This window comes from Myotis brandtii, unplaced genomic scaffold (genome assembly GCF_000412655.1).
Source record: "Myotis brandtii unplaced genomic scaffold, ASM41265v1 scaffold679, whole genome shotgun sequence".
NCBI classification, from domain to species: Eukaryota; Metazoa; Chordata; class Mammalia; order Chiroptera; family Vespertilionidae; genus Myotis; species Myotis brandtii.
This window is the reverse complement of record NW_005370653.1, coordinates 1,061,474-1,073,018: the sequence shown is the minus strand read 5'-3', so window position 1 is coordinate 1,073,018 and position 11,545 is coordinate 1,061,474. Positions and strand designations below refer to the sequence as shown.

General features: G+C 37.8%; 2 protein-coding genes across 2 annotated transcripts in view; both read right to left on the bottom strand.

Annotated features, from left to right (window-relative positions):
* Nucleotides 1-1,238, bottom strand: part of RBM34 (RNA binding motif protein 34) — a 10,325-nt gene extending 9,087 nt beyond the window's left edge. The window contains exon 1 of the mRNA XM_005881358.2: nucleotides 1,234-1,238. Within this exon, the coding sequence (XP_005881420.1) occupies nucleotides 1,234-1,238 (5 nt within the window). The remainder of the gene's footprint in view (nucleotides 1-1,233) is intronic.
* ARID4B (AT rich interactive domain 4B (RBP1-like)) overlaps nucleotides 920-11,545 on the bottom strand; it is a 59,234-nt gene continuing 48,608 nt past the window's right edge. Inside the window, exons 20-24 of the mRNA XM_005881357.2 lie at nucleotides 11,197-11,545; nucleotides 8,220-8,333; nucleotides 5,438-5,662; nucleotides 4,401-4,547; nucleotides 920-2,637 (exon numbers count right to left, since the gene is read on the bottom strand). Of these exons, the coding sequence (XP_005881419.1) occupies nucleotides 2,510-2,637; nucleotides 4,401-4,547; nucleotides 5,438-5,662; nucleotides 8,220-8,333; nucleotides 11,197-11,545 (963 nt within the window). The 3' untranslated portion in view covers nucleotides 920-2,509. The remainder of the gene's footprint in view (nucleotides 2,638-4,400; nucleotides 4,548-5,437; nucleotides 5,663-8,219; nucleotides 8,334-11,196) is intronic.

Sequence of the window (11,545 nt, the reverse complement as noted above, 5' to 3'; positions counted from 1 at the left end):
GGGGGTGGGAGTGGAGGGGGGGGCATGTGTGTGTGTGTGCGTGTCAATGGGGGAAGGAGACATGTAATACTTTAAATAATAGTAAAAAAATACACATTTGAGCTTACTAGGCCTTCAAATAGTATATTTTTAAAAATGTTTTCTCTTGGTGGGAAGTTCATTAAATGGGGCAAAGAAACTATTGATCTTAAAAGGTTTGAGGTAAAGTGGTGATCCTCAACCAGAAGCACATTAAAATCACTGGAGACTTAAAAAAAAAGATCAATATCCAGGTCCCACTGCAGCCAAGTAAACAGGACTCTGTGAGGGCGGGGCCTGACCACTGTTTTAGCAATGCCCAGCGATTCCCATGTGCACGAGTAGAGTGCGCTAACAGTATGAGACCAACAAGGGTCCATGTAAATTAAGACAGTTACAATTTAAAAGGAAAAAAGGTTGGGCCCTGGCCTGTGTGGCTCAGTTGGCAGGTTAGATTCCCTATCAGGAAACATTCCCTAGGTTGCCCTAGGTGGGCATATTGGAGGTAACAGACATGGATTTCTCTCCGCCCCCCCTCTTCCTCCCACTCTCTCTAGAATCAATTAAAAAAGGGGGGGGGGGATAAAAAAAGGGGGGGGGGGTAGCTGCTGGTAATGGTTTCAAGTATGTTAAAGAAAACAAAAGTTTTGATTTTATTCTTTAGACAAATCTCCAAGTCTTAGGTATTCATCATGCTCAGACTCAAGCAAAACTGTACACAAAGATAAAAGGCCTAATAAATCCTGTATCTGGTTAGTGGACTTTTAATTTTTATGGATAGAACATTCCCCTTTCTGTATGTCAATTAACCCCTCCTGACAATACAGGCTGGAGATATATGTTCCAATCAGTCATCACATACAGAAATGAACCAAAATTACTTAATCTTTTAGAAACAAAATCAATGACTCACAAACTATGGCATTTTATTTCAGAGCCTTTGCTTACATTTGTACAATATATTACATAATTCTTCATTGTTTGCAGATCCTAATATATACTTTATAGCTTTTATTCTATAAGCTTTTTCTTCAATGTTTTGCTGTCAACAAATCTTTACAGTCCTGTACAAATTTGAGTAACTTGAAACCATTTTCAACAAAATTAGTTACTGTAAGCACACACTACAAGACTGAAAATGCTTTTCTTAGAAAAGTTGAATGTAAAGGATTCTGACACGTTAGCATCTACAACAAAACGCTTCAAAATTCTCACATCATATTGCCTGAAAACAAATAAAACATGCCAGCCCCATTAAAAAAAAAAGTACACAGAACTACAATTAAAACAGTAAAACAGTCTGTACAGTAAAGTACTGTGTATTAACAGTGCCAGGTATTAAATAGCTTGAATGAACACATCCGCAATATACAAATGTCTTACAAAGGTGGAGAATTAAATACAAGTGCCAAACAGAACAGAGGTTGGAATCATACAACATAAAGTCCATACAAGTGAAAACAATTCTGCGTTCATTTATTTTATACAAGGCATTTAATTTCATAGGCCTACTACCCGATTACCTATTTATACTTCAACCTTGAACCATACTAATACAGTTTACTTGTTCCTGAAATCCTCTTGTTGTAGCTCATAATAAAATAAGCAATACAAATGAGTTATCTGTATTTAAGGAAAAGAAACATTTACAAGAAAACACAAAAATATAACTGTTATAATTCATTATGAATAAATATACACTTTGAACTGGCTAAATACAATCTATACATTGTTTAAGATTTAATACAGTTTATTAGCCATTTTCTTTTTTCACACAATGTATTATATCAAAATTAAAAAAAAATACTGATTTATAGAAAAATGGCAAAGTACAGTAGTTCCATTCCAATTTGAAGGGGTATGAAAAGCCACTGCAAGACCTTTTAGCCTAATTCAAACCTGTAAACATGTTCAGTCTTTTTTAAAGAGAATCTTTAATATTTGGTTACCAGGACTGATGTCTGATGTCCTGTTAACGGCAGGTTTTGAATTTATTACATGTGCTTGACTTATACAATTAAAGCCACCGCAAAGTGACTCTCTTTAAAAAACAATTAGCTTGTACAAATGAAAATAGGTTCATATTTTTTTCATAAATAAATGGAAAAATATCAAATGCTCCAGCTTTAACAAAATACAAGGGAATACATATACAGTAAGTTATCTTACCATTTTCTGGCCACCCAATAATTACGCTTACTGTATTGTCTCTACAGGCAGTGAAAAGCCTCCATTAGCCACAGTGGAAGGCCTTCAAGTCACCAGACACACAATTCCCAGACAAGTTGGAAACAATTATTGCTTGAGGAAAAGCAGTTCATTGTACTTTTTCTTCATAAAAAAAGTGCACTTAAGTGCCAAGTCAGCTTGTCAAGAAACAATTTTTAAATATAAAATAGTGCTTTGTCTGATTTTTTGTGCCACTGTGCAGTATAAAAAAGACGTGGCCCTCACAGCCATTAAGTGCAAAGTGCTTGAGCAAGTCCTGCTGTCACCTGCACTCGACTGACATTCCATTTTGTGATGCGCTGGACATTGATGGTTCAGCTAACGTTAACATAACAGCAGCTGTTATGGAACTGGATGAGGGTGAAGAAGAGGATGAGGATGTAGCAGCACCTAAAGGGACAGGGAAACCAAATCAATAGCGTAATAGAACGTATACCCAACAATAAACAGGAGTAAATCACTAGACTACAATTCGGCTGTAGTCTCCAAAATTATTTCGCTTACAAGGGCAGTCAATGTTACCTACATAGTTTTATTAACCAAAGTCACCCCAATAAATACAATAAATAAAATTTTTTAAAAAAGCATCCCTGGCTGCTGGGGCTTCGCTGGTTGGAGCGTTGTCCTGTACACCAGAAGGTTGTGGGTTCAATTCCTGGTCAGGGCACATACCCAGGTTTCATGTTTTATCCCTAGTTAGGGTGTGTGTGAGAGGCAACCAATTGATGTTTCACTTTCACATTGATGTCTCTCTCTCTCTCCCTCTCCTTTCCTCTTTCGAAAATCATTAAAAAGCATGTCTTCAGGTAAGGATTAAAAAAAAAATAGTAAAGTCTCGTCCCACAATCCCATAATATAAAGAAAGGAAAACCAAGTTATGCCTCAAGAAGCTAAGCAGATGGAATAGAAAGGACTAGGAACTGCTCCTATCTGGGTAGATAAAGAGACAGCTTGTGCCCAGTCTATCAGGGCATGGAAATAAGAGAGCAGGCTTTATGTAATAATAAAACCAATGCCAGAAAGAGCTTTGAATCCAATAGAAAAAATCTACAATCCACCCCAAAATCTTCCCCCTCTAATTCCTGTATCTTTCTACGTTTGGACTTTCTTGTGAATTTAAATGGTGATGAGAATGGAAGGCTAACTGCTTCTTAAAGATGGAACAAAAGGGTCCACAGCTCAACTATTGCATCACACAGCTGGCTACTCCCCTCCTCCTAAAACTCTTTTCTTGGCCATCTTCTCGTTTTCTTCATTCAAGGCTACTCCTTGCTGCTCTGGCTTCTCCTCGCTCTACCTATAAAAGCTGGCTTGTTCCACGTTTCTTGTTCTTTCCGATCCACACTTCTTTCCTGGGTGACCTACTCAAGTACTGGGGCTTAAAAAACCAGGTGCAGTAACTGTTGTACCATAGATACGCAAATGACTTGAAAATTATATCTCTAGTCTTGATTTGTCCCCCGAGCTACAAACTTCTATATCCCACTGTCTGCCTGGCATGCCCCTTGGAAGTCCAAGGGGCATTTCAAAAACAGGAATAAAACAGCTTCTGGTCCTCTCTGTCCCCAGCCTTCAACCTGTCTTTTCTAGGTCTTACTTGTTTCCAACACTGGCGCCACATATCAGTCTGTGGCACCTGGTTATGGCAGCCTTGCTGAAACAAAGACAAGTTTTTCCCTCAGATTGAGTCTATTTTCTCATAGCACTTTCATTTTTAAATATATTTTTATTGATTTCAGAGAGGAAGGGAGAGGACAATAAGAAACATCAATGATGAGAGAGAATCATGATCAGCTGACCCCGCACGCGCCCTACTGGGGATCAAGCCCACAACCCCAGCATGTGCCCTGACAGGGAATCGAACCTGTGACCTCTCGGTGCATGGGACAAAGCTCAACCAACTGAGCCACACCGGCTAGGGCCACAGCACTTTTCACTAACCGAAATTTTATTAGGATTTTTGGGGGGACAGACTATATGCTCTATGAAAGTGAACACCATGATTTGAGTTTATTTAGGCAGATTTTTCCATTTGATAGGGAGAGGAAAGTAAGAGAGATTAAAGAACTTGCCTGAAGACATACAGGACAAACTCATGTGAGTCTAATGCAGTCACAGCTGCTTTATGTGTAAGTAAAGGTAGAAACACTTACTTTCTCTTTCTTTCTTCTTCAAACGCTTTCTCCTACGATCAATGGAAGCTACTTCAGATTTTAATGACAGATAATGTTTTCTGATTTCTTGCAATTTTTCTTGAAGAATTGTGATGCGTTCAGCAGTTGTCATATTTTCAAGGTCCGCTGTCAATTTTAAAACTTTTATTAATATGTATTTTTGAACAAAATGTTAAGATATAAAAGAAACAACATACAGTGTGGCTGTAGAATGAGGTCAAGAAGAAAAACTAAAAATAAGGCTTGTAAATTTGTTTCCTAAGATTTTTTTTCTTAGCCTAGAACAATGCCTGGTGCATAATATATGCACAATATTTGATGAACTAATGAGTGTGGAGAATCAAAGACCTTACAACCTAAACACGTATGCTAAAAATTCCACATCATGTACAGTATCATCACAGTATATCGTATAAACTCATACTTAGAAACAAGACGGGGAAGACACCAAAATGTTAAAATTGTTTATATTTTCGAATGTCAGGACTGTGGAAACATTTTTTAAAATCCTTTTCAGATTTTTTTAGAGTATGTATGCATAACTTTTAAATTGGAGAAACTTTTTTCAAAGGCTCTAAAGCAATTTTCAATATCCTAAGAATATTTTTCTGTGTAAGAAACTCTGGGGTAGTCTCCACCCCCAAAAAATATATATATTATGGAGATTTCTCATGTACACAGAAGTATAGAGTAGTATGATGAAGCCCCATCTGCCCATCATCCACCTTCAGTTATTAGCAATTCATGTCGAATCTTGTCTCATTTATACCCCTTGCACTCCCCACCCCAAATCAGAAATACCTAGCATATGTTGATATTTTCCTCAATTACCTTCAAATTTTTCTTTTAGCAATCTGTTTATTCAAATCGAGATCCAAATAAAGTCTCTATAATGCAACTGGTTATTGGGACTCTTAAGCTTGGTTATAAACTGCTTTTCACTTACGAGCATCAAGAGTTACTAGGATAAAGCTTCTACAGACTGACCAGCTGTCCATTCGGTATCTGCCACTTACACATCTGAAAGCTCCACTTGTAAACCTTGGGTAACCGATTACTGGGTTCCTTGAGGTCAGGATCCTTGTCCCCATTCTTCCCACATTTTCCCGGCGACTGTGTCCGTGCGGGCGACTTGGCGCTGTGAGCGCTGTGAGCCTTCATTCCCGTGGACAGGGATTTGACGGGCTGCGTCTTAGTGACACTCTCCCCGGCAGAAAGTTCTTCACTGTCGCTACTGTTGGCTGAAAACACAAGCGAAAGAAAAGCATTAGAAACAGAAAAGTAACAAAGGTTTTGCCACAGATTTTAATGGACAATTTAAAATTAACCATTTGAATTTATTACTACAGTATACAACTTGTTTTATGGAAGCTGCCTAAACGCTTGAAAAATCATCATGTACAAATGCACCGGCACAGTTAAGCAAAACAAAACTCCTTACCTGAGTTGCCAATAGTACTTAAAAAAAAACACAAAAAAAAACCCCACAAAAAACAACCCTAATCTTCCATTATACTTGGTAGACTGTCAAATATACAGTAATTATCTGAATGGCTTTTTATTCCATTATGTTAATATATAAAAAAATAGAATACAGAATCTTTTAAACCGACTCATTATAGAAACTTCTTAATTTTAACACTTTAGGTTGTATAAATGTATACTATTCCTTTGGTCACAAACAAACAATGATGCATAATCATCATGTTCAATAAAAATTATTCGGGAGTAAACACTAAACTTTGATACATACAATGAATTTCTTAACTCCTACATCATAGCTTGCTGACTGCAATAAACCATCAGTTTTACCCTGGTAAATAGATTCAGTAATTTATGAAAAATTCTGAGGTCTATGTAATATTCTGTTACACCTGTTTTGCTGACTAAAGCCTCAGTACCATAGAAATGGTTAACACCTTGATAAATTTAACATGTGACTGACTAGATGATGGCACTGATTTTCCCATCCATTTCCTCTTTCTGGATAAAAAGTATTATTTTAGATTCCATGACAGTTAATTCATTTAACTGAATTATTTTCAAAGAATGGATGGTATCCTCATTCTGATTTACCAAGGTGTAAGCCCAATAATTAAAATGTGAGAAAGCAATCAACAGTTTTATCTTAAATTATATGAATGTTAACTGTGTTGCTGAAGATGACCCCTCTTAGGAAATGTCATTTAAATGGTAAAGTCTTGAAGACAAAAACATTATAGTGTAATAAAAAAAATGCTTTAACTGTCTAAACTGTTGTTACTCCAAATAACTTACAATCAAATGGGCATCTATTTATTGATGCTTCATTGAACAACAGCTACCAGAAATAAAAGAATATGGTTAGGCTCTAAGGCCTGAAAAATACTCCAAACAGGGAAGGTGCATAGCATCTCCTCCACTGTGGTGTTCTAGGAATAAAGAGACTCCACCACTCCTTACACCACATTTCCTCATCAAATCCCCTCCCAGACCCCCCACTGCTGCTCTGGAACCCCTGGCAACTCCTGGCTAAGCCCCCAAGGCTCGGCCCCACTATGATGCAGTGGTCTGCCTCAGCCTGGCTCTCATGGCCTTGCTGAGCACAGCCGCCCGGGGCCCCAAGGAACGCCATATTCACCGCCTGGAAGTCATATGGGCTCAGCAGAACCTCGGGGCGCTGGCCGCATAACCCTTTCTGCACTGAAGTGCAGCCAAGCCGGCCGATAGCAAAGGTCAGGCAGTGGAGGTGGCAGGAGTCTCCTGGAAGAGCAGCAGGAGTCAGTGTGGGACACCTGAAAAAAAATTCTTTACATATTTTCCGCTTCTCACTTTGTCTACGAGAGAGAGATAAAATGTGCAGCTCTCAGGAGAAATACAGTATATATATTCCTGTAGGTCGATGAACAGTCATTGATAAAGTTAAGTCTTCAGTTAGAGCCCACTTAACCAATGGATATAGTATATGTTGCTCATAGCTACTCTTGGCCACATGGCTCGAGGTTCCCAAGATAAAGGTGGTAACTGGAGTTGTTGGGATTACAGCGCCAAAGCTGTCTTGATTGTTCTCTCCTAGGCTGATTTTGCCTTGAAGAATTCAAAGCAATCAATTTATCGTAATAAAAATAATACATAACTGAAGCATTTCATAATGTGATATGACAAGGGGAAAGAACTATGGAGCATAAAACAAACATGAAAATGTTGTTTATATTAAAGGAGCGGTAGCTGTTATTTTTAAAAAGATTGCTGGCTCATTCATCATTCATTCTTCATCATTCATATTCATCAGCAATGAATAACACTGCTGAATAAGACCAAACTGCTTAATCCTAGAATTTACCTAGGATCTGAAGACTTGTGTGACATTTTGTGGGTAGTGACAAAATTAAAATATTGACTTAGCCCTGGCCGGTGTGGCTCTGTTGGTTGGAGCGTCATCCCATACATACACTGAAAGGTCTCGGGTTCAATTCCCAGTCAGGACACATACCCAGGTTGCAGGTTCATACAGGAGGCAACCAATCAATGGTTCTCTCTCTCTCTTTCCATCTCCCTTCCTCTCTCTCTCAAATCAATAAAAAACATATCTTCAGGTGAGGATTAAATAAAATACATATATTGACTTATACCACATCCTGAATACCTTAATGGGGGAAAAATATCCGCCATAATTTTTAAAGTTACTGGTATAGTTGACATACAGTAATTCCTTCCAGGCTTACAAAATAGTAATTCAACATTTATATACCTTACAAAGTGATCACCATATCCGCCATTATTTTTATATCTAAAAAAATTAAAGGTTTTACAACTTACTGCCTTTTCCTTTCTTTTTGTTGTTTACCACTGTTGCTTTATGGCTTCGTTTCTGCTTTTTCGATGAACTTCCTCCTCCTTGGGCTTCTTTCGCTCTTTTCTGACCTGTACAGGCTACGATGGGAAAGAAATGATTAAGTAACACAATATAAAAATCAAGCTTTTCCTAGGCATAACTTAACTCCACATTTTGTAAGTATAGAACAATTCTGAAACTATACATGCTCTTTATGAGATCTATAAATTATCATAGAACTTAGTATTATTTTTTAAATAAATTGTTATTAATGAGCTCACTTATTGCACATAATAAAAGTTAGAGGGTTTTTTTTTAAAGCTAATGAAGTGTGAACATCCTTCTTAGAAAAATCAGATATAAACTGAAAATAGTTCTCAATATAGTACTGAGAGCTTATGAGTCTAGTAGTAATTCAAAAACAGGCATATGCTGAAAATTAAAATTTGTTAAAATTCAGTAAAACCAAAATATTAAAGTTTAATTACAGGTTAAATGTTAATAATATATCTTATAATGATATTAATATAATTTTAAATGATATGATACGAATGGGATAAATTTTAGTAGTAATTCAGTTATATTACGCATTTATTTATTTCATCAGTAACGTAGTTCTCAGGGCACTTACAAATCCAGCAATAGCAGTTCTAAGTAACGGTTCATCTTCTTGGTAGAAGATTATCCAAAATGTTTTAAATGTCTCCTTTCCTTTAAGGACTAGCCCAAGTCCCAAACGTTCCCTAACTTTCCCTGCTGCTCAGGTTTCACTGATTGATCACTGCTCTACACTGTGGTTTCTATACTTTTTCCTTTTTACTAATCTGGTCCTCAGCATCTCCTGTGTTTCTGATTCTTTCCAACTGCAAGTATTTTCTCCCGGACTCCACGGTAAGTTCTTTTTCCATAGATAAAGTCCTACCTATTCAGTTCCAACGTCACATACTATAATAACATGATATAATTAATTTTAGGATAAAATTATGCCATGTTTGCTACAAAAAAGTTTCTTAGTCCTATTACCAGTGGTAAACTCAACTTTGAGTATGTAAGACATGGCTTCCGAGGTCAAAAATGAAACAGAACTGTTTTGTTTGAAACTTTAATAGATTTCCTTTTTAATGGGTGTATCTATTGATAACTTTTCCTAATGCTATTTTAATATTACAAAGTGAAACATAAAGGTGACTTAGATATTGATTATACAGAAGCAGACTCTTAAAAATAATTGCCAGATTTTTCCTCAAGAGTTTAATTCTGAAACTTTCAGGTTAATGTAGGCTAAACTGGAGGAAAATCCTAAATCTAAATTGCAAGACTTACATTTTTATTTTTAATACAATGTAAATTCTCTAATATCAGTAGACAACTTTATTAAAATGAGGTCATATTAAACAGGTGCTTAAAAAGTTATCCCTGCCCTGGCCAGTGTGGCTTGGTTGGTCATCCTATACACCAAAAGGTCAAAGGTACAATTCCCAGTCAGGGCACATGCCCAGGTTGTGGGTTCAATCCCCAGTTGGGGCACATGTGGGAGGCAACTGATCGATGTTTCACTCTCACATCAATGTTTTTTCCTCTCTCTCCCTTCCTTTCTCTCTTAAAATCAGTTAAAATTATTTTTTTTAAATAAAGGAATAAATTATTAAAAAATACTATATGCTGTGACATGATAAAGCAGATGGTCCTCTGCTACCCTAAATCTGGAAGTTCTCATGTTTCTTTTTAACCTATTCAAGATTAAAATTCAGAAGAACTACCATATCTTTTAATTTTTTTTATTTTTCATAAGATGAGGAACACAGTTAAAGATACAATCTTGTAAGAATTATAAGTATTAAAATTCTATCATGCTATTGTCAAAAGTCTCTCTAATCATTTATGACAAAGGCTTCTCTAATTTTGAAGATTAATTATGCCTGGAAAATTCAGTTCCATAAGATAGTATGGCAGACAAATACAATCATAGTAGCTATATCTGTGAATGTAAAAAAAAAAAAACAATAAAGAACATCCCAATTTAATAGCAATTATATTTTTTACTTAGTATTTATTGTTCCAAAAGAAATATTTTAAGTCAAGATTTGTGTGACAATGTTATATCAATTATCTCTCAATAAAGCTGGAGGAGGAAAAAATGATTTGTGTGAGAAAACTTGGATTTAACTAATCTGATCTAGATTCTATCTCTTAAGCTAAGAACCTAAAGCTAGCATAATAAAACCTGTTATGTTACATAAAATACATACCCTACCTAGTGCTCTGCCTTTACAACGGACAAGAGTGCTTTGGAGCCAAGTGTCTGACTAGAGTATACCAATTTAAAGACACCTGAGTGAAGTGGTGTATAAGAAAAATGATGACAGCAGTATAGCTATGGCATTATCAAAAGGTACTAATACTTTTGGAAAGTACTCATTTGAATTTCCACTTTTAACGACTTCACGGAAAATCAAAAAAGTATTACTGTAGGTTAGTCACATACACATTGGTCCTTCAATTTGGTAGCTATGCATCTAAGAAAGCATCAAATTCCTTTACAAACTCACACAAGTTAGTCAGGCTTGAAAATCTGTTTGACACGGTTGTCTGAGGAAAGCAGTGCCTGGCCAGGTGGTTGCTCCAAACCCCTACATACAGATTTGGTTAAGGTTGGAGGGGTCTGTCAATAAATCAAAATGTTCGTGAGAAACTGCACATGACAATCGCACACACAACGTTACAGAAATATATTTAAGCTGCTCATGCCACACAGTCCACCGGCGGAGAATGCCTTTCCTAACGGGTCCGGACTGGGGCCTGGGTGCCAAGGACACCAAGTCCTTCTCAAGCTTTGAGATAACGCATTCCACTACTCATTACTCAGATGACTTTCCAAGCTGCCTTCGCACTAGTGCTTCCTTAGGAAGCCACCGGGAGGGAGGGAGGGGACCCTAAGGCGGCCCAGGCCTCGCTGCTCACCTTTCTCCGAGGGCTCGGGCTCGGGCTGGGTGCTGCTGCTGGAGCTCACGCTGGCATCGCAGCCGGCGGGCGAGCTGTTCCCCTCCGACTGCAGGTCCTGGAGCTCCCCGGCGACACTGTCCACCTCAATGGTGCTGTCGGTCTCACTCTTGATACTTCGCACCTCTTCTTGGTTTGGGGCCAGAGCGTCTGATGCTGACACCGAAGACGGCTGCTGCCCGGCCTCCGTGACGGTGACCGAGGAAGGGGACTCCGGGGTGGTAGGAGGGGTGTTCAGCACTGAATTGCTGCCGCTGCTCGGAAACTCGGCCTTTTTGTCACTGGCTTCCAGGGGCTTCTCCTCGGCGGG